At 43.3% G+C, this 21959-nt stretch overlaps 1 protein-coding gene across 1 annotated transcript; it reads left to right on the top strand.

Moving 5' to 3' along the window:
• The first annotated feature begins 112 nt into the window (after positions 1 to 112).
• Positions 113 to 21333, top strand: pparab (peroxisome proliferator-activated receptor alpha b). The gene is made up of 7 exons (XM_028431813.1): positions 113 to 332; positions 10040 to 10288; positions 11514 to 11677; positions 13912 to 14050; positions 16533 to 16732; positions 20535 to 20988; positions 21089 to 21333. The coding sequence occupies exons 2-7, from the start codon at positions 10048 to 10050 to the stop codon at positions 21331 to 21333; spliced, it is 1443 nt and encodes a 480-aa protein (XP_028287614.1). The 5' UTR covers positions 113 to 332; positions 10040 to 10047.
• The last annotated feature ends 626 nt before the right edge of the window (positions 21334 to 21959 follow it).

Here is a 21959-nt window from a genome sequence, read left to right as displayed (position 1 = left end):
ATAGGGGGCGTCCTTCACAAGGGAAACTGCTTCTCTGTTTCTATTCGCTGAAACTATAGGTGTGTCAGGAGGTGTGAGCTTTCTCTGGTCCAGCTGTCAGTCATGAGGTCACTTCCGGCGGGTGTGAGCACCATGGCTCTGCTTTGTATGGAAGTGGTGGGGGATTTTTGACAGCAGCGGCGCTGCGGGGGGAAACAAACAAGGACGTGCTTGAAGTCCGGGACTATATTTTTCCCACCTCGCTCCTCTCTCCTTCTTGCACCGATCCGCTTCTCAACACAGTGAGGTTTCTCGAGGAAATGGCGGTTTCGAATTGCGCTGTCTGCTGCAAGGTAGGTTTCTTCATTTGGCCCCTTGTGTTTTTTAATCCAAGAAGTGCGCCCACTGTGCAGCAGCAGCAGCTGAGAGTGGCTGTGAGGGAATGTTGTGCTGCGCGCACAGGCGGCGCACACACACTTGCTGGCTTTGCCATGTGCAGGTTTATCATTTGCAAGCATGTGCGACACATTGTTAAATTCTTCTAGGATTATAGGAGCGTTGTTATTGTGGATAATCTGTTGTCAGTTTTCACGCCTGCGCACCTCGAGGCGCTCATCAATAGGCATCATCTACCAATAAGATATTCATTAGTGAGCCATGCGCTCAACACAACAAAGGCCATTTATTGGCTTGTTTTCACGCGTTTGTGTTCTTAATAGGACCTCTGAAGAAGCAGAGGATTGCATGTGAGTGCACTCTGTCATGTTCTATGCGCTCTGACAGTCACAATACTGTTAAAAAAATCAACACAGTGTAATAATAAAGGAGACATGGAAGCTGGAGGCACCTGTGTATCTGTGCTTCTTCACGTTAAAGACAGTTTGGGCTTCCAGATAAAAGACCCAGGATTCCTCCACATGCCTTTATATTACACTGATGACAGGAAGTGAGAGGAAAGTGTGCAGGCTAGACTTTAAGTAGAAAGTGAGTCAACATTAAGCTTTCAGGAAGGGTTTTGTTATTTCTCATTGATTGTTAGTCAGTACAAGTCAGATTCTTAACGGTTAGTGTTGTTAGCACTGTGTGGCTCCTGGAGCCTGGAGGCTTCTGTCTGAGAACTACTGAAGACAAATACATAGCTGCTATTTGTCACTGATAATTGACAACATTATCCCACCAGGCTTGTATCGCAGCTTAATCATTAGTTGATCAACAGACTGGAGGGTTGGAAGGACTTTGAGTAAATGGTGGCAGTTATATCAGTATTTGCATAATAAATATTTATATTGATTGTTGATACAATTATGTTTATCATTAAAAAAATGAAAGTGACATGGTGTGGGGAAAAAAAGAGTTTGTGAGTGACGCCGGGCTGAAAGCTACAGTTCCAGTCGGAGCTCATGTTTCTTTCCTTCTCTCTTTGGAGTCAATGGAGTCAGGAACCTCAGGAGTCTCCCTAACAGGCAGGGGAACTGTGAAACCCATGTGACAGATACAGGAAATGTATATCTCCTAGTGGTGCTTTGCATTTGAACTGGCAACATGGAATTTCTGATCTTCTAGAAGGAAATAAAACAGGAGTCCATATTTCCAACTGGGAAAGTCACAGCAACTCCAAATAACCCCAAACTCACTATCCAAGATGGAGGCTCTGTGCATCAAAACATGGTGAACAATAGTGCAGGTAATCAGTCAGACACACAGTAGCATCCAGCACATAGACTTTGGAAAGTTCTTTAACACACGTGTTCCCTAAATATCTGGGAATGATCTGGAGCTAAATGGACCTCTCTATGTACCAGCTTTTTACAGAAACCCCCCTCTTATTTGCTAACTCCTGCAGCCAGTCGTCACTTTTACCTCAGGTCAGATCAAAGGTCTTCACCTAGAACAATCCATATTTATTTATGTTATGTTCCAACATTTACAATGATTTGTTTATCCATGAAAGAAAAGACATACATTGTTTTTTAAACATACATTTATCCTTCAATAAAACATATTTAAAACATTTACCTTCTGATCCTATTAAGTGTCTTCACATTTGGAGCAGCTGCCTGTTGTTCATGTAGAGTAAAATGAGCACAATGCTGCTTTAGAATCTGAACTTTCTCCTTGGGGAGAACTTGTCCTGACTTTTTTTTTCCATTGTTAGTTTCTGTCCGGCTGCACTCTTTACAAATTTTGCCACCAGGAAAACTGAGACCTATAATCAGCTTTTGCTTGGTAGCCGAGCCCTCGCAGCCTGGAGAAACAAACACGGAGTGCGAAACAGAGTTTTCTCAGCTCACCTCCTCAAACAGGACTTTCAGGTTCATTTCAGTCAATCGCAGGAGTTTATCATTTGTGCGAGCCAATAAAGCATCGTATCGTTTAGCAGCGGCTGCATAGTTCAACTGACCTATTTATCAAGTTGCTGCAATGCAAATGGAAGAAAAACAGTGGAAATCTTCCCTTTGTGTTGGCTTTATAATGAATGTAATGAATGAGGAATTCTATTTTTACAGACTTCTTCAAACTCTACAGTGTATTACGTAAAACGCTATTGACTAAAGTCTGCTTGAAGTAAACAAATTAGAATGAAATGGCCGCACACACACACGCAGGGTGAAATCTCGGCCAACACAGAGTGGACCAAATGACTCTGACCTAGTCACCAAATGCCACCTTCTTATTCACTTTATTAAGGTCACTAAACTGACACAGTGGAAGGCTTTGTTTCAACCTATTCGACAACACAGCAATAATATCTTGTCAAATTAAGCCCGGTATTATAATGTAAACAGATTATCTCTATTGGTTACCTCATCAAGATGGCCGGTCAAAATATTTCCATCATGCTTAAGTTGTAAAACCGTATTATAGACCGCTGACCGGTGTTTTTGTGACTGATAAGCGATTTTATTTTGCACTTCCTGGGTCAAATTTCACCCTCTTTCTCGTACCTGTAGTTAACACGCCCACACCAGTGAATGCAGGCTGTTTCACATGGTTCTGTTTTCATTCTAAATGCGGCTTTAGCACAACACTCTCGTGCTGTTTTGTGGTCACCGCTTTGGTCTGTTTGTTTTGCAACATGTGTCCTTTATGGACCAGGTTTGACCTTCATCTGAGCCGGGTCTACTCCCCCCCTGAGCCTTCCTTATGCTAAAGTCCCTCTGGGTTGAATAGGATTGGGGCCCTTGAGCCAGACTTACTATAAGCAGCTCTGGACAGGAGATTGTCTGCACTAATGATCGAGGAGGGATGCTGTGTTTAAGTTGAATTTGTACATTGGATTTGACTGGTTTCCTAGATAAATGTCTTTCTGTGTGTCAGGTCACTTCATCCTTCATCATCATCTTTATTGGTAGATTTGCTCTTTCTTGTCAACTTTGAGGTGGAGGAGGTCTTATCCTTGTCCATGTGAGCCATGTGTAGAAATCCCCATCAATGGTCTGTCCCCGGCCTCATCTTCTCTCCCATTCTAATTATATTACTGACAAAGCCAACTTTCTTCTTGACTCATTAGCTCAGATGGAAACATCCTCATTTTGCAGAGGCCTCTTCTGTATTCGTTGGTCTGTCAGTGTTGTTTGTTTTGGTTTAGTGGATGTCTTTGAGACTTGTATGGAAATTGACCATGCTTTTTAACATGACAGATAACATGAAAGATCAACATCTCTTGCAGAAAAAGCAACAAGTTTTCCTAATTTCAATGAGCCCTAACATTTTACTCTGGCAGCAGAGAGGCATCTGTGAGATCAGTTTACCACATTTCTGTGTCACATACAGCTAGAAGTGTGCGAAAAGTTAGCTGCAGAGCTTAAGTATGAAGCCACAGGAACCTGGGGTTGACATGAGGTAGTAGGAGGAGTGACCACCTCATCAGCGTTTCACTTTCCACCGCTCACAGTGACTCTCTCGACTCATGTTTGCAGCATAACTAGGTAACAAATATACGTTTTCTTTTGTTTACCTCTGAGTTGGAGCCCCACACAGGTACGTTTTACTTTTAATGTAATATTTAATTGGTGGAAATGTGGAGATAGGTCAGACAGGTCAAAGCTGTGAGGCAGGAGTGCCGGTCATATTATTTATAGTATGAAGGGAATGAGAATTGTATTGATAATAACCATTAAACAAATAGCAGCTTCAGTGTAGCAATCCAACAGAACACGTTGGTCTTTTGTTGTACTGATCCAAATTAGTGTTGTCCTGTCACCCTGGCCTGAGTGCTGCATGCCTCCCCACAAACACGTAGGCTGGTTTGGCAGCAAGAAAGGGGAACTCAGGACTCCAGTGTCATGCTGGAAAATGAAATAAGATACACACAGCTGTCTGAGGAGAGAGAGAGAGAGAGAGAGAGAGCTGCTCCCTGCTTCGTGCTGTTCTCATCTCACTTTTGGTGATTTCTGCACTCAGGCACACCCCATGCACTCTGTGGTCTTCCAGCAGGAACTCCCTTAAAGGTACTCTGTGAAGTTCTGACAGACCAATGATACAGAATCACACTGTCCAACAAATCTAATGGAACCAAAGTAAATAACATTAAATAGTAATAATTTTATTATAGGTGTTATTGTCTAATAAAAACACAACAGTCCATTGTGTAGTAGTTACTGCAGCTACTTGTACAGATAACGTACAGTAGCTCGCTCATTACAGCCTAGTTTCAGTCATGCTGGCTGTCTTGTTACACCAACCATACATCTGTCAAGTGATAAAAGCAGCTGGAAAGGATTGAAGCCGTTTCCCCACTCTGATATGTACTGCAGGGAGGTTTTGTAATGGTGGCCTGCTTGATCCTTGTGACTGATTTGGAAATATGTACAAAGTGGCAGCCAGCATTTGGCACAGAAATAAGTGTTTCTTAAGGACAGCGTTGCTAGCTGTTGCCAGTTTTAGCAGCTGGGGACAGTGGGGGTCGAGCCCGGCTGCCATTGGTTCACAGCTGTTAACCTGTTTAACACACTGGGGTACCTGGTTAGGCTGTGGCTATACTGCAGGTCAGGGTTACACAGCACCTGCGCCGCTTCTACATATAACTTCACACGTTTAAAAAAAAAACAAACAGGACTCTTGTATCACCTCTATTATTTCCCTTCGTATGTCCTTTCTTTGGGACAAAAATGTCCTCTGAAATAGTTGTCATTGTTAATCTGTATGTAACGGTACCTCATGGTTGAATCTTGTAAATCAGTGCAGCCATCATATTGGTGCAGAGCTGTCGTATATTTTCCATAGTATATCTCTGTGTTCATGACATTTTTCAATTACAAATTTAACTCTCTTTAACTCTCACTTAATACCAATCCAGTATAAAAGTTCAGCAGCTCTACTTTCCCCTTCTGACATATTACAATCAAAGTAAATCTTTAGACATTATGACATAATTAGCTGCATTGTTCCCCCCGACACACACACGTGCTTCAGTGTCACCATACTTCATGCGCTTGTTTGAACACATGCAAGGCACGCTTTCCTCCATGTAACAGTGTGCTATAAAGAGCCAGCATGACGAGTCAGGTCACCGCAGGCCCTTTTAGGTAACGTGATACACTGTCACATTGAACTTTCTGACTGTACAGCCTGTCAAAATGCATCGCCTGTCTCGTGAGTGAACATTTAAGTATTATTTTGACACGCTGTCAGTGCAGAGGTCAGGGTCCACTGGGGTTTATGTAACTTACTGCTTTATTTCTCAACATTCGCAGGACGCTGAGCATGCTGACAGCAACAGCTCGTCTTGAGTTACTCCATTGAAAAGACAATGGGAAGCATGATAATAGATTTTACACAATTTAGGCCAACACCTGGCTGACACTAAAGCAGTATTATAATGTACTGTAATGTCTGTAAAAAACAAAAAAGAATGCCACTTTATTTTATCTGGTCAGGCCTCCTGAGATTGATTTTTATTATATGTGGAAAAATCAATAGAAAAGTGAGTGTAATGCATTTAAAAATCTTTGTGCTAAATACAATTATACAATAAACAGCACAAGCTTTAAAGCTGCAAGGACACCGGTCTGGAATTTCTAGTCTAAAAATAGCAGCCAAAATTTACATTTAACTGTTGTTGACCCTCTAAACTATACTAAGGTACAGTGACCTAATAAATGGAGGGTTTGTTTGCCAACATACGGCTCATCTGCCACAGAGTGCAGGCTTAAAGTCCAATGTCAATCACATCCACAGCCTGTACTTTGGTCAATCTCCATAACGATAAGAGAGGGCGGCCGACCAAGGAGTGAGTGATAAGGATTCACTCGAGTGTTTGCAGTCTGGGCAGAGCTCATAGTGTCCACTCTTCAAACAGATGGACAGTCTGACGGGCCAGCCACCATCAGCCCATATTGTTTGTCTGTGACCACCATTATGTCCTCTGGAGCCCCTCTGCTTACAGGCCCGTGAGCCTGTCCGACCATAAAATAGATAGATTAAACATTAACATGTAATCCTTGCTCTCTGAAACACACACAGACACACAATAAATGATCATACAAACTTTGAGAAAGAGCTGGGCAGCATATTATAGAGGACTTTTGGTTGAGACAGGTCGGCTGATGTCGTCTTGCTGTGCATTGCAAAGGTTTATTCTGCTCTGCATGTTGTCTGTAATGTTTTTCATCCACACCTCTGCAGGACAAGCCCATACACACCTCTTAGGTCTTGGTGTGCTGCCAACTTTATCTGTACTTTCTTTCCGTCATGCTCTTTGATGTTTATTGTTTTCGTCATGCTTCTGAGACAATAGTTAGTCATGGAATTACAGCAATCTGATGTGTAGGTGTGTATTTTGCAGGATCAGATGACAGGAGTGATGTATGTCTCTCCTGAGGCTTTAAGCTCAACAGTGCAGGTGAAAAACTCAGATGCTGTGTGGACTAACTCCATGCTGGTCTATGGTCTTCCTTGTTGAGCAGGAAGCCGTCTGCATGACAGGCTCACGTTCACAGCATGTTTATGTGCTTCTGCCAGAGCGGATACTCACATTGTGTCCGTCTAATGTGGGGGGCAGGGTGACCGTTCTGAGCAGAAATCCATCTACTTCTACTATATGGATTATTTATGTGCCACTCGCGCATGCGGCCCTGTGATCACTGATACAGATTGTTAATACACATTTAACCTATTTTTACCCACAAACCATAATGGGATTTACTGATTTTAATGTGATCGTAGGCCGGTCCATCTTTCTACTTAGCCGCCATCCACTTTGGATTTCAAAGAATGATTTGTGTGTCAGCATTCAGCATTACCATGGCATTGTCATGGCGACCTTGGTCCTTTTTTCAGTATAACACCCCCCCCCCATCCTTTTTTTTGAGCCAGCCGCACACATACGACCTTGCTCATCTTCCACTCGGTGTTCTCATTGCCCACAGCAAGCTTGGTTGAGTGAGCGCAAGAGGTCTTGACCTATGAAACAAAGGCTTGCTGTTACCGTAGGAACCGCTGTTTTCTTTTCTCCCTGCCTCACTTGCTCACAGTGCAGATAAAGAGCCTGTAATGTAGCTTAACCGCTATATCCCCCTGTCTGTGTGTCGTACTCTATCTCAATCCAGCAGACCTCTGTAGTCGGCAGCTAATCAGCTTTTGTGTGTTTACATTCTCATGTTATGTTTGCAGCAACATGAGCTTGGTCCATCTCTTCATAGCTGCAGGTTGTGAGGTTATGGGTTCAGTGGAGGACTTGTGTTTTGTATGTTATTTAAATAGAAAGTCATGCATTCTCAGGATGTGTTGACACAAAAAACCTTGTCAGCTGCTCCACTTAAGCTCAGTACTAAAAAGTTTGACCTTACAGCTCCAAATCTTACCATGTGACAGACAGCATAGATGTCAGTCAAGCTGTAGCCAAGAAGCTTCTTTATTTTTCCTCTGAATCAGGGTTATAATGAGACAGTGCTGAGTGAAGTGCATGAAACTGAATGTCCTCTAAAGGAAGACCTGAGGGTCAGGAGCTGAATGTTAAAGAGGTTTATTTTGTGCTAAGACTGCCTCCATTCACAATTACAAGTATATTGTAGAGTGAGCAGCTGACATGCCAGACCTTCTTTCATATAACGTTTCTTAACTGGTGGAAACCTACAAGATGATGGACATAACTGTCCATTCTTATAATACATTGATCTTTACTATGACGAAATAATTGATTTTACTAAACGCACTGCTGCTGATAAATGCTGTCATGATCCCCTGCTTTGCAACTGTTCTTACCTCCATCAACCAAAGCATGTATACTACGTTATCAACATGTGCTGGAGCGGCAGTATTTACTCATCTCTGCCATGTGAAATGTAGGTTCTGAGTCTTAACAGGAGTGACGTAATAAGTCTACTAAGGGGATTCACCACTCAGCCATTCAAAACATCCTACATGGCTGGACTTTGAGCCCAGTCTTGTCTCAGTCTTTTGTGTGTTACTTACCTGCTTTTAGTGAAACTGCCACTAGCCTGGAACTAGAGTGCAAGAGTTCTTCATTTATGCATTCATTTGACATACTAAAAATTCATTTCATTTCGAGTATTGTTAATCTTAGCACAGCACAGATAAACAGATAAACCTGCAGGATGATGCTACTCTCGACGTTAAACACTACTGACAATGGTGTAGTCAGAACACCACTGTGCTCGCTGACAGAGCAGTAAGTATATAATGTTAAAGATTATTTTTACATCAGAAAAACAAATTAATCAAACGTTGCCCCAGATCTTTGACTTAATGGGCTCCTGTATTGCTGAGTTTGCAGCCCATCAGTCTGTGTATGTGTATAGGAGCTTCCCATTTCCATCCACTAAATGGTGCTGCTCATTTGCTAAAATGATCGTGACATTCTCGTGTCATTGTGACGTTGTGAATGTGAATGATGTCAGGTATGATCAAGGTCGTGCAAATACTTCCTCATCCTGACAAGCCTATGAGGAGAATCAGTTTTATCTGGACTCATTCATTTTATTACCAGTAGCTGCTTCATTCGTACTCCATTCATTTCTGTCTTTAGATCTTTAAAAGAGATTAAGAGAGAATAGTGAGTGTCGACACAGTACAGGGCAAGCTAAGGTTAAACCAAAGGCAGCCATGTGTTAAAGTGAGGGTTAGCTGTGAACCTGCAGCTGTTGTCTTGCAGTCATAAAGCCACCCTCTTCCCGCTCCGCCGTCCTCCGCCTCACCTTGTGTGATGTTCTCAGCAGAGCAGAGAGGTTTACTGAAGATTGACCCAATTTACATGCAGATGCATGAAGTTTAAATATTCACTTTAAGGACCTCCACGCTTGAGCTAAGCCAGGGAGGCCCTTCCACTCCTTAATGCATGTCTCCTTGCTCCTCGCCGCTCCCTCTGTGCAATTCAGCAAAATTTCATCTATTCACTGAATGTGCCAGCAAGTCTCTTCAAGCCAACCCTGAGCTTCTGATCACAGCGCAGCCTTTGGCCAACCCAGTGACCTACATTCATTCATCCACATGTCTCTGTCCTCTGCCTTTTCTTCCTCCAGCACTGTAAGCTTTTGTGTGTGGATAAGGTTACTGTATTTGGAGTGAATTGCTTGAGGAGTGGAGGGGCCTGTGTTGTGTCATAAGATATGCAATGTCCTTCATTCCCCTGGGGCCTGCTGACCCCAGTGCGTCACCTGTTGGTGTGGACGGCCACACATTGCAGCAGTCCTTTTCAATGGGTCTAAATATACGTGCCAGAATTGTGCTAACTCATGTGTGTTGATAGATAATGATTCCTCTGTAGTTTTCTTGGCCCTTTAGTCTCAAGTTATCACCTAACAAACTGAAATATTTGAACTGTTGGTAAATTATATATTTATTCATTTATAATGAGTAGAGGATAGATCCCGAGAATGTTTTTTATGTGCTTGCCTCAGTCTTCTCTACAATCTAGATATCTTGGCTAGACCTCTGAGTATGTGTGGAAGCTCATATTGCTAAAACCATCTCACAATGGCTCATCTTACAACAGAGGAACCTTTAAAAGGCATCTTGTCTCCTACTGTCTGCCTGTCTGCGCTTATATCTGCACTTTAACCTCTGTTTCCCCCCCTCCCCCCATTCCCGTTCTCTCCAGTCTGATGAATGAGAATTCTGCCAGCCCGCTCCTCCACCACAATGGTCGACATGGAGAGCCACTACCATCCCCCTTCTCCGCTGGAGGACTCGGTGCTGGACAGCCCTCTGTGCGCCGATGATGATTTCATGGGCGGTATGGAGGAGCTCCAGGACATCTCCCAGTCCATCAGCGATGATGCTCTTAGCTCCTTTGGTGTACCTGAATACCAGTCCTCAAGCAATGGATCAGAAGGTTCCACTGTCCTAGGTAAAGGGAAAAAGTAAAGTTGAGGTTTTCACATTCGCATTTTTGATCAGTGTGTCTTGATGCATTTTTCTGCCCATCTATCTTAGCATTTAAGAATGTTTTTCCTCCCACACCTTATCTTCCTTACATCCTGGTTTTACCTCTCTTTCCCGATCCGGCCCTTCTCTTCGCCCCATATCCAATGAGGAATTCACACATTCCTCAGCCACCATGAACTAACTCTCAGGAAACATCCACTTTGCTGCTGTGTTTCCGCCTGAATAGACATGGACATCAGGGAAAATTTATGCTGCAACAAAATTATGCAACGAGTGAAGAAGCTGTGAAGGGCCCAGAAAGATAAACATTTAATGGAAGAATAGAGGGTGTGAGTGTCAGAGAAGGACACAAAGGAGAAAAAGGCATTCACAGAAGCATCTGATGATGTCATGGAAAAGTCAGTGAGAGGGTGTTGAGGATTTATGGGTGTTTGGGAGTGCAGAGACAGTGAGAGGCCGGAGCAGAAGCGGCACTGACGTGCTTTTCTTGTCCGCACTCGGATCAAACATGTGCACTTGCGCCGTGGTAGGAACACAGCTCACTGCCAAATGCTGCTTATCCTCGTTCTGGCGTCCCTCACCTAAACTCATGTGGCTTGACTTAGTGCCACTGTTTTGTGCCATTTTGTCTGTGCTATTTGTGTACTGAACAAGTTCCACCGACCACAAGGTGGAAACAGAGATTTGTTGGCAGCGCACAGCAAATCCTGTGACCTGTCATCCGCGAGGAAGCTCAGTAATACTACTACACGCCTATTAGAGAAAACACAGACAGCATGCTAATAAATAGTTGCTGTGATGGAAAGAGTGTCTTTGTTAGGACAAGGGGTCAAACTAGATTTAAATTTCACTAAATCTTTGCCAGAGGGAGGTGAGGGAGCAGAGGCATGTGTTCATTGAAGCAGATTTATATCTTCATATTCAAATTTTCTGTATTTTGTCACACCGCACACATATGAATCAGGATATAAACATTTTGATAAATTATTCACCTACTTCAGTCATGGAAATAATAATACCGGTAATCTAAGAACAAAGCAGCACTTCCAGTATCCAGTCTGTCTTGGGTAATCTTGAGAGGGTCTTACATGTGTTTAAAAAAAATGTTCCTGTCTGCCTAGTTCAGATTATTTGGGGGGAAGTAATGCAGCGACACATTTATTTGCCCATATGCTTGTGTTTGGTAGATGCCCTGACGCCAGCCTCCAGCCCGTCGTCAGTTGTAAACGGGATGGCAGCAAGCCAGGAGGAGTTCTCATCTTCCTCTTCATCACTCAATCTGGAGTGTCGAGTGTGTGCTGACCGCGCTTCGGGCTACCACTACGGAGTTCACGCCTGTGAGGGCTGCAAGGTGAGACAAACATTACATGTATGAATACACAGTCAAACAACTGGCTCCTCTTAATCAAGCATTACAGACTGAGCGAGGGCTAATGCTTCGCTCTTAACCATTGTTACTATTGCTTTCTCGCTGTGAGTTATATAAATATCCATCAATCTCCCCAAAGTCACCCACAGTTGAACACAAACAGGCTGCTGCCTACACATTAACCACTTTCCAAACGATAACTCATATTTGGGAGTGAAGAAAGTAGGCCATGCTCAGCTGCATCCAGAGGCAGTTAGCCTTGTGACTAATGATAACTACTAAAAGCATCAGACAAGGCTCGGCCTTCACACGTGGTCTCTCAATAATCTTTCAGTTAATTGTTTACCAGTCCTGTTGAGGAACAGCCCAAGGCTGTTTTCAAAAGGACAAAGATAGCGTTCGTTGAGGTGTTTGTGCACATGTCTAAGTAGGTGTGTCAACATTCTTCTGTATACCTTTTATTTTTCATCATTTTCATCAGAAGCTACTGACGCAAGAGACAATTCCACACCTCTGTTCTGCTGCATGAATCAGCCAGGACGCGGAATGTGAATTTCACAAAGTGTTACATTATCTCATGCAGGGTAGCAGCTTATTGAAGCATGTAGAACAGTTGTCTGTCGTAATGCAGCCATGGATATATTTGTGCGTCAATCTAGAAGTACCAGCACTACACACAGGCAACAGGGCTAAGGCAGGTGTGTGATCTATGCAAGGTGAGGTCATCGGGTTGTAAGAACCTTGAAGAAATAGCTTATCACTAAAGTCAAGGTAAACTTGTTGACCATAATGACGGCGAGTCATATCAAGGTGCATCTGGCACTTCAAAACATCGGCTGAAGAAGCACTTCTGATCAAAATAACAATAAGATAAGATAAGATAAGATAAAACTTTATTAATCCCGAAGGAAATTCTTGTGCCAGAGGTATTAAGTTACATTAAATGCAGTTAAGTACAGAGTATAAGTGTCACTATAATCCAAAAAGAGTACAGTACACGGTATGAGCACAATATATGATACATGGATACAATATGGAGATGTAAGGTGCTAAGTAAACATAATATAGGAATGACAGTGATGCCTGACATGATTATCTAAAATAATAAAAACCATGACCGGTGTAGTCCGTTAGCTCTCATAGTTCCATAGGGCAATGTACACCATGTACACCCAAGCTGGGTTGTTATGGGGTGTCAGCTTAAGTTTGTATTGATAGCTCCATGTTGGAAAATATCACTTTTTAGAAATTTGATATGTTCATTTAGTGTGAAGTGTTTACCTGAAGACTGAATTATTAAAGCACCCAAAATCATTTTTCTCCTTCGTTTTAGCTCATTTTGGTTTCGCTTCAGCTTAACATTCAGACACAATATGAATCTCATGTAAAAGGTTCTTCCAGGTCATTTACCTCAATGTCTGACGAAGAGCAACTGAACTTGTGAGTTTTTTTGAAGACATCATTGGATCTGATGAGGCTGCAGGCAGCAGTAAATTTACCAGTTAAAAATATCTTTAATGAAATGGTTACACATGCACGTTTACACCCTTCCCTGTGGATGAAAATGTGACCCCTGTGATAACAGTACGTTGATACTTTATACAATGGACACAAGCATTGTTGGCGTGAAGTCTGTTTGGGCTGAACCTGACAGTCTGTTCCCGTTGTCCTCATGGAATGCCTGCCTGTGTGCACGTGTCAGGCAGAAGGGTAAGTGTGTGACAGCCAGACTGAGTTACTTAATGTCTGCTCACATGCAAGTCTGTGTAATATTTCATTGTACTGTAATGGCTGTCAGACAGTGTGTGGGTGTTGGTGTGCATATTGACCCAATGGGTGACTCTTTGGATAGATTTGCTGTGGGTATGTGCTTTTAAGTAATTCCCCAGGCCTGCTTTTTTTTTTACCCTCCAGCCAACCTCAAATGTGCTATTTGTTCCATCTGTTCCTCGCCAAAGTTCAAATGTTTCTTTTGGTCAAGGTTGTGTAAGCAAGGAAAAGCTGATGGTGAAACTATGTGCCTGAGATTGTCACTCATCACTCATGTGGACAAATAACCGCATTTCTAATTCCTTCCGTCTTAATGCAGAGTTGGTCAATAGATTAGCTGCATAAATGTCAATCAGTGCTTAGCATGTGTGATGTAGTGTACAGGGTCTCTTATAGATCAGACGTTTGCTTGATTTAAACTGTGTTTCTTCTTCTTATTCTTGCAGGGTTTTTTTCGGCGGACAATCCGTCTGAAGCTGGACTACGACAAGTGTGAACGCCGCTGTAAAATCCAAAAAAAGAATCGCAACAAGTGCCAATACTGTCGCTTCCAAAAGTGCCTGTCAGTGGGCATGTCCCACAATGGTGAGCCCTACAGAGCACTGCATGTCTGAGCAGTGCACACACACACACACATTTATGGTTCTTAAGTGTTGAAAAGTAATAAGAACAGGCATATAACATCACAGTGTGGTGTTAGGTTGCATGTTAAGGCGATGACTAGTTAATGCTGCTGTACAGCTGTGTCTTCTTTAAAGTGTTGGGTTATTTGAATATGTCAGAAATATTCAGATTTGAGTGCGTGTTCTTCCTTCATAGCTAGCTGAACCCACACCATTTGTTTGGTGCGGGAAGGGAGATCATGTGACTTAATAAATGATTTTTACCTGTTTGTCATTCTTACATTAGTGTCTGGTCTTTGCCCGTTTATTATACAACATGTCTACCTCACTATCTTTAAAGTACAGAAATATTGATACAGACCAGGGAGAAAGTTTTACTGTGCAGAGCTGGTGTTTGCTGGTTTGTCAGTATGTTCCTGCTTGAGGGTCAGAGGGGTCACTGCAGTTGGTGGGTTTAAAAACAGCTGCTGTATGGCAGAACTGAGCACCTTTATTTTGCCTCAATGAGCTATTGACCCGAACATCTTCCCGATGCTTCCTCAGGCCACGGCCTAGATTTAGATGACGATACTACGATACTACCATTAAAGCCTATCAGTATTAGTGTTGCTGGTAGCTGCCCTTCCTCTTACATGTATAGAGTTTCATGGGCCTAAATGTAACCAAAGAGAGTGAGGAAGGACATCTGAGACCGGTGGAACCTGATCGTCTGAGGTCTGGTGGTCTAATATACCACAGGACTACAGCTCTGCTAATTCTGGGGGTTCGTCCCTCTGTTTGAATCGACCAGTTGATTGATTTCACAGTTAAATCTTACCGGACCGGATGTTCATTTGTGCTAAAATGGGTTTTGCAGTTTTGAGTTCAGCATGTCAAGATGTAGACGTATGATTGATTTATCATGCGTCTACATAGTATGCTACATAAACAACATCCCCTTCTTGCTGGAACAGTTCTTCATAATCACAAGTGACTGAAAGTTTCTTCACTCTATCTTAATAATAATCAGATCACACTTACTGATGAGATCAGGCGCTGAAACAGATGATTCACCGTACAGACGGACAGACTGTCCCCTCCCTCTCGCCCACTCTTAGCTCCCTTCCCCACTTGAGTCACACACTTATCTCCTCACACCGGCACTTAGGTATTGGACTTATGCTCAGCTTAACATCAGTCACTTCCTCACATCGTAATTAGACTTGGCTTCCTCCAGGCTCCTGCTGAGGAGCTTTGCCAGTTTCAGATGATCCATCCACTTTGTGAGCAGTAATCTAATGGGCCCTCATGCTGTCTGCTAGCCTGGCGTCACAGCCCCGCTCAGTACACCTTGAATTCTTTCATCAGTTGATGGCTCGTTGGTTGAAAGACGGGGAGATCAGATCTTCTTTTATGCTTTTATGGTCTGATAAAGACAGTTGATGGAGCTGTATGTTCTCTGTGAGGAACTGTGTCTGTGTGTCTGTGGGTGTGTGTGTGGGTGTGTGTGTGTGAGTGTGTGTGCACCAGCTTTTGCCCATTTAAACTGGTGAGGAGGGGTTAAAAACAGTTCAAATCTAATCTCATTAGTCAAATGGGATCAGGCCGTCTGAAAGATGCCAACATCCTCTTGTAGAAAAACAAGAACAACAACTTGTGTGCTGTTCAAGTACATCTCAGTCAACTGGTGCCCTGTGTGATCATATCATTTACATTCATTCATCTTGTCTTCACTCAGATCAAAAGAAAGTCCATCTACCTTTTGATGTTGGCTTCTGTCATTATTCAGCTATCAGAGGTTATTTTGGATGCGTTCACTGTCAGTGGGAAACCTTATGCATCTTCAACCTGGAGCAGAAAGACTCTTTGAAAGTACCTTCTTTGGTAAACTGCTCTGTGCCGGTCCTTAATCTGGATTGCTTTCTTTGTTGTAGATTTATTGTAAGCGTCTAGTTTAGCTCCTATCCTGCTCTAACAAAACTATGTGATGTTTTTTGAAAAAGCCAGAGGAATTAAATCATCTGTCTAGAACAGGGAGCTGCACTTTGATCCATTTATAGGCTAATTCATTTATACTGACATTGAGAAACGGCAGCAGGACAGACTGAATTTATGCTATAGGAGCAAATCTGGACTCTTCTTGTTTGAGATTATGTTGCATGCTGTGAGACATTCAGGTGTTGGATGGTTGTGGAAGTGGAAACAGAGCTCGTATTTTCTTCTGTACTTCTTATTCTAACGATGTCTGCTCATCCAAAACACTTGATTGAACTGACTTGGGTCCTTTAGCAATTGGGTGCACATACACATATACTATGAAGGAGCCTTGCTTTGTGAAGACACACCTATTGTTGTTATATATAGAAATGTTTAATCTAATATTAACATGGTATTACAATCAATGCATCTTTGACTGAACGGTCTGGCACCATTGTCACAATCTGCCCTCTGTCTGTTCTCCACAGCCATCCGGTTTGGTAGGATGCCCCAGTCAGAGAAGCTAAAACTAAAGGCGGAGATGGTGACAGGGGACAGGGAGGTGGAGGACCCCCACCTAGCTGACCAGAAGACACTAGCCAGGCAGATTTACGAGGCCTACCTCAAAAACTTCAATATGAACAAGGCCAAGGCACGAACCATTCTCACGGGCAAGACCAGCACCCCTGTACGTTGATTATGAATTAGTGGGGTTGGTGAGTGTAAAGTGTTGCGTGTGTGCATCACATGTTTCCTCACACAGGTCATGTTGTGTTGAAACTTTTAATTTATTTCTCTCTCTGATGAAAATTTGCAATCAAACTAATGTCTCAACGTGACCTGGCAGTCAAGACCTCAGAGATTACACACAGCCAGCCAGTGACAGAAATATCTTGCTCAATCAGCAGCACAAGCCAACACACAGGCTGGACAAGGCAAGGCCTGTTTGCACAAAAACGATATAAAGAGCCAGTGTATGAGCCTGTTACTTCTCCCCTCAGTGCCTGTTTCCCTCAGTGTCTGTGCTCTTTTCATCACCCATCCCCAATCTCCCCCAAAACAACCCCCCCCTTTCAGCTCTGTTCCTTTCACTTTCCTTTCATCGGGGGGGTCAACCCAGAGATGTTGTGAATTCCATGCACGGATGAGTGTAGGTGTAAAATAGGTCAGGAGGTGCCGGTCGAACCAAGTGCACGTCCAAGTTCAGACCTTACCCGCTGTGTGTGGAGATCAAAGCGCTCACATCCATGTTGTTTGATCCACCCTTGCTTTGAATTTTGAGTTCATAGTGTCACCGCTCTGTTAACTTCTCATGAAAGTCTCATTGTACCACTCGGCCAAAGCTATTTCTGCAACTGCCAGAATACAGTAGAAACATTCTATACACCTGCAGATGCATTTATACTGTTAGTTGAAGGTCTGTCATCCACATATTTGGACTCATTTTAATATCTGTAACTGAGCCCACATTTCTGTCAACATCTGTGAATGACACTGTGTTAATGTTCGCTCACATTTGTGTACAGAAACCTGAACTAGATTTACTTTGACACAATTCGCTCTGGCACACTGAGTGAAATTACCTTTTAGAAATGATGTATTACCACTGGAGCTGTAAATAATAATGATTTTTTGTGTACAATAGGGAAGAGATAACTTTCCTGCCCCGCGTCCCAACTGTCCCCCTGCTGCCAAAGGGGGCTGCAGGATAAAGAAAACAATACATCAATCAATACAGGGAGCATAGAATTTAAATGTTTATCATAAAGCAATGGATTAATGGGAAATATTTTCATGTTGAGACAGGAGTGCAATAAATACTCATTAAACCAAGAGGGTGGAAACATGAGCAGATTGGAATGTGAAGAGAAAACCATCAATTATCAATTATCAATGTCTATAACCATCATCATTACATTCACCGGGTCATTTTTCTATAGGAGAGTTGTGTTAATATTCTATTTTATTCCATTAATTTACATATGAAAAGAATAATTGCATGGCTTTGATTACTGAAATACCTGTTCGTAGTATAGCTGCATATGTATTGATCCTTGAACTGCATCCATAAAGCTTTGAATATACAGGGAGGCTCTGCCTCACACCACATGTGAGATGCATGGGAGAAGCCAAGCAGTTTAAATAGTGTTAAGTCGCCTTTATATAAACTCCATGCCAGTGTCAAAGCCAAACAGACAAGGCCCTTTCATTGTGTAAACTCAGTCTCTTCAGATGGAGCGACTTATTTCTGTTATAATAAAGCTGGTATAAATTGGTCTGTATGAATAATTAATGTCTCCACTCTGTCCAGGTGTGGTGCTGGGATTTTTATAGTTTGTAGTATGAAGCAGGTCCATTTTAGGATGCACTATTACCCCTAACACAATTTAATTCAATTCAGTTTTATTTATAGAGCACATTTTACAATCAGAAGTTGTCTCAAAGTGCTTAACAGAAACCCAGAGCGTGAGACCCAGAGCCTGAACCCCCCTAAGAGCACTGTGGCAAGGAAACACTCCCTTTAAGAGGAAGGAACCTTGAGCAGGACCCGTCTCTTAAGGAAGAACCTTCCTGCTGCCAGTCGGCCGGGTAGAGGAGGAGAAGAAGAGGGAGACAGGACAGAGAGGATGAAGGAGAGGGAGGAGAAAAAGAAGAGGGAGACAGGACAGAGAGGATGAAGGAGAGGGAGGAGAAGAAGAAGAGGGAGACAGGACAGAGAGGATGAAGGAGAGAGAGAGAGAGAGAGAGAGAGGAGAAGAAGAGGGAGACAGGACAGAGAGGATGAAGGAGAGGGAGGAGAAAAAGAAGAGGGAGACAGGACAGAGAGGATGAAGGAGAGAGAGGGAGGAGAAGAAGAGGGAGACAGGACAGAGAGGATGAAGGAGAGAGAGAGAGAGAGGGAGAGGAGCAAACATGACAGCAAGGTGAAACAGTGATTATATTATAATGGATATCTATATATATCATCAGTCCATAAGTAGTAATAGTAATTTGATAGTAATCAAAGCAAAGATGAGCAGCAGGGGCTGATGAAGTCAATGAGCACAGGAGAGATCAGGGGCCGGACTGCAGGTCAGCATGCCGGTCTGAGACCTGAGAGAGAGAGAGAGAGAGAGAGAGAGAGAGAGAGAGAGAGAGAGAGAGAGGCACAAAACTACGAGGAAGACAGTGAACACAGATTATGAGACGATATTACCAGTATGAGCCAGACTAAGGAGAGTAGAGGAGAGGTCAGAGGGTGAGAGGGAAACTGCTCAGTGGATCATGTTTGTGCCCCCCGACAGCGTAGGCCTAGAGCAGCATATCTGTGCTTAAAGTTAAGATTTTATCGGCTCTGTGACACCTGTTCTACCTGTGGCTGAGGCGACTGTAACTATACCTACCAGCCCTACACACCATGTTTGAGGCTAACTGTACGCCTCACTGAACAGAAAAGTTTTAAGTCTAGTCTTAAAGGTGGAGGCAGTGTCTGCCTCTCGGACCCAGATTGGTAACTGGTTCCATAGTAGCGGTGCCTGGTAGCTGAAAGCTCGTCCTCCCATTCTACTTTTATGAATCCTAGGAACTACAAGTAAACCTGCACCCAGAGATCTGAGTGTCCCGTTAGGAACATGTGGTACAATCAGGTCCTGCAGATACAAAAGCTTGATCAAAAAGATCCCCAAAAATTCCCATTAAAAAATGTTACTGCTTTACAAAAAAGGCTGTGTCAGCAGTTCAGTCTATCCATTGCAGCGTTCTAAAATGTGACATTTGCCCTGTTTGGAAACATGTAATATGTGACCGGAAATATTATGTAAAGCACCCCAGGTATCCAGCTGGGCCCTCCACTATCAAATCAAAGGACGACGGATGAGGATCTAAGTGTTGTGTTGAAGTGCTAAATTAAAGCCCAGCATCATGTCCCTCATACCTTCCCTTGTTGCTCCAGCCTACAATTAGAGCAGCACACATGAGCTCTGATATGATGTGCAGCAGCAGGTGTAGCCGCTCTTCAGATGGTGTAACTCGCCCACTCTGTGGGAGCAGCGACACAGCTTGCCTTAGTTTCTGTATCTTCACTATTTTTCAGTAGTTCCTTTTTTATTTTATTTTTGACATTATGATTTTTTGCCCCATTTTCTCCTACAATAACACACACATGAGCAATTAGCACTTCAAACCTGTTTTTAAGTGTTATGATTGACAACTACATACACTGTAGCCGGATAATTGTGTAATTGTGCAAAAACTCAGGTGTCAATAAGGGCTTATCCTTTCCTCTCAGCCAAGATTATGTGTAAACAACCCAGAGGGCCAGTTGTACATGTAAGAAGGTTTGCTGATTCAGCTTTTTCCGTATGCATGCAGTCAAGTCAGGTCATGTTTATTTATGTAGGCTAAAATGACACAAGCACGCGCTGCGCTGCCTGTGTTGGGTTTCAGCTGGACAATCCATTTTTTAATCACATGTTACTTTAAGCTGATTAACAATGTTTCTTTCTCCGCAGCCTTTCGTAATCCATGACATGGAGACACTCCAGCTGGCAGAGCAGACCCTGGTGGCCAAGATGGTGGGCTCTGCAGGAGCCCCAAAGGACAGGGAGGCAGAAGTTCGGATTTTCCACTGCTGCCAGTGCACGTCTGTGGAAACCGTCACCGAGCTCACAGAGTTTGCAAAGTCCGTCCCCGGGTTCTCGAGCCTGGACCTCAATGATCAGGTGACTCTATTGAAATACGGAGTGCACGAATCCCTCTTCGCCATGCTCGCCTCCAGCATGAACAAGGATGGGCTTCTTGTAGCGTACGGCTCAGGCTTCATCACTAGGGAGTTCCTCAAGAGCCTGCGGCGACCGTTTAGTGACATGATGGAACCTAAATTCCAATTTGCCATGAAGTTTAATGCATTGGAGCTGGATGACAGTGACCTGGCTCTGTTTGTGGCTGCAATCATCTGCTGTGGAGGTGAGGATGTATTTCTTGATATAGTTTCATAATTTCAACAAGAAATAATGATTGTGATATCTGAATTAACTCTTTCTTTATCTTCCTCCTCTGTGATTAGACCGACCAGGTCTGGTTAATGTGACACACATCGAGGCCATGCAGGAGAGCATTGTGCAGGTCTTACAGCTCCATCTGCTGGCCAACCACCCCGACGACAGTTTCCTCTTCCCCAAACTGCTGCAGAAACTGGCCGACCTCCGGCAGCTGGTCACTGAGCATGCACAGCTGGTGCAGGAGATAAAAAAGACAGAGGACACCTCGCTGCACCCACTCCTGCAGGAGATCTACAGAGACATGTACTGAATACTGTGGAGGTATAATCAGGAGAGGAAAGCAGCAAATCGCCTCCTTTGAGTCAGGGACGTGAGGAGTCCTCCATAAGCTAGGGTTGAACCACTTAAATCCCCCAATCCCAATGCAGCAAGAGTTAGCTTTGGCCTCTTATCAGCTCAAGAGGGCCTGTCTGTGACCTGGAAAGATGCATGGTACTCTTGGTTTGACACAGTGCTCTCCACTCCATTGTGAGGATCTTCCCAGGCAGAGAAGTCATGTATGTTAAAATGTGATGTACAGATAATTGAGCCCCCATCTCAACATCAATGTATGCAATCTGTAAGCAAACTTTTAAAAGCTAATTGGAGTCTTTAAGGTGACCTCCTGACCCACAATGAGTCCTAAAATGAGCAACAAATTCCCACTCCAGCAGTATGTTGTTGTTTGAATATTGAATTTTATATGGAGAGCCATTATACCTTTATCATTAACAGCACCCACATGACTTCAGGGGCAGCCACAACAGATTTGTTTCAGTTCAAAGACGGGCAGCTTCTGCTAAATTGGCTATTTATAAAAGGTGGTGATTGGTACCTGTGCACCAGCCTTCCAGCATGTTTCTTCACCTTTTTATAACACCTCTAATTAAGTCACCA

Source organism: Parambassis ranga, chromosome 19, assembly GCF_900634625.1.
Source record: "Parambassis ranga chromosome 19, fParRan2.1, whole genome shotgun sequence".
NCBI lineage: Eukaryota > Metazoa > Chordata > Actinopteri > Ambassidae > Parambassis > Parambassis ranga.
This window is presented reverse-complemented; position numbering and strand designations above follow the sequence as displayed.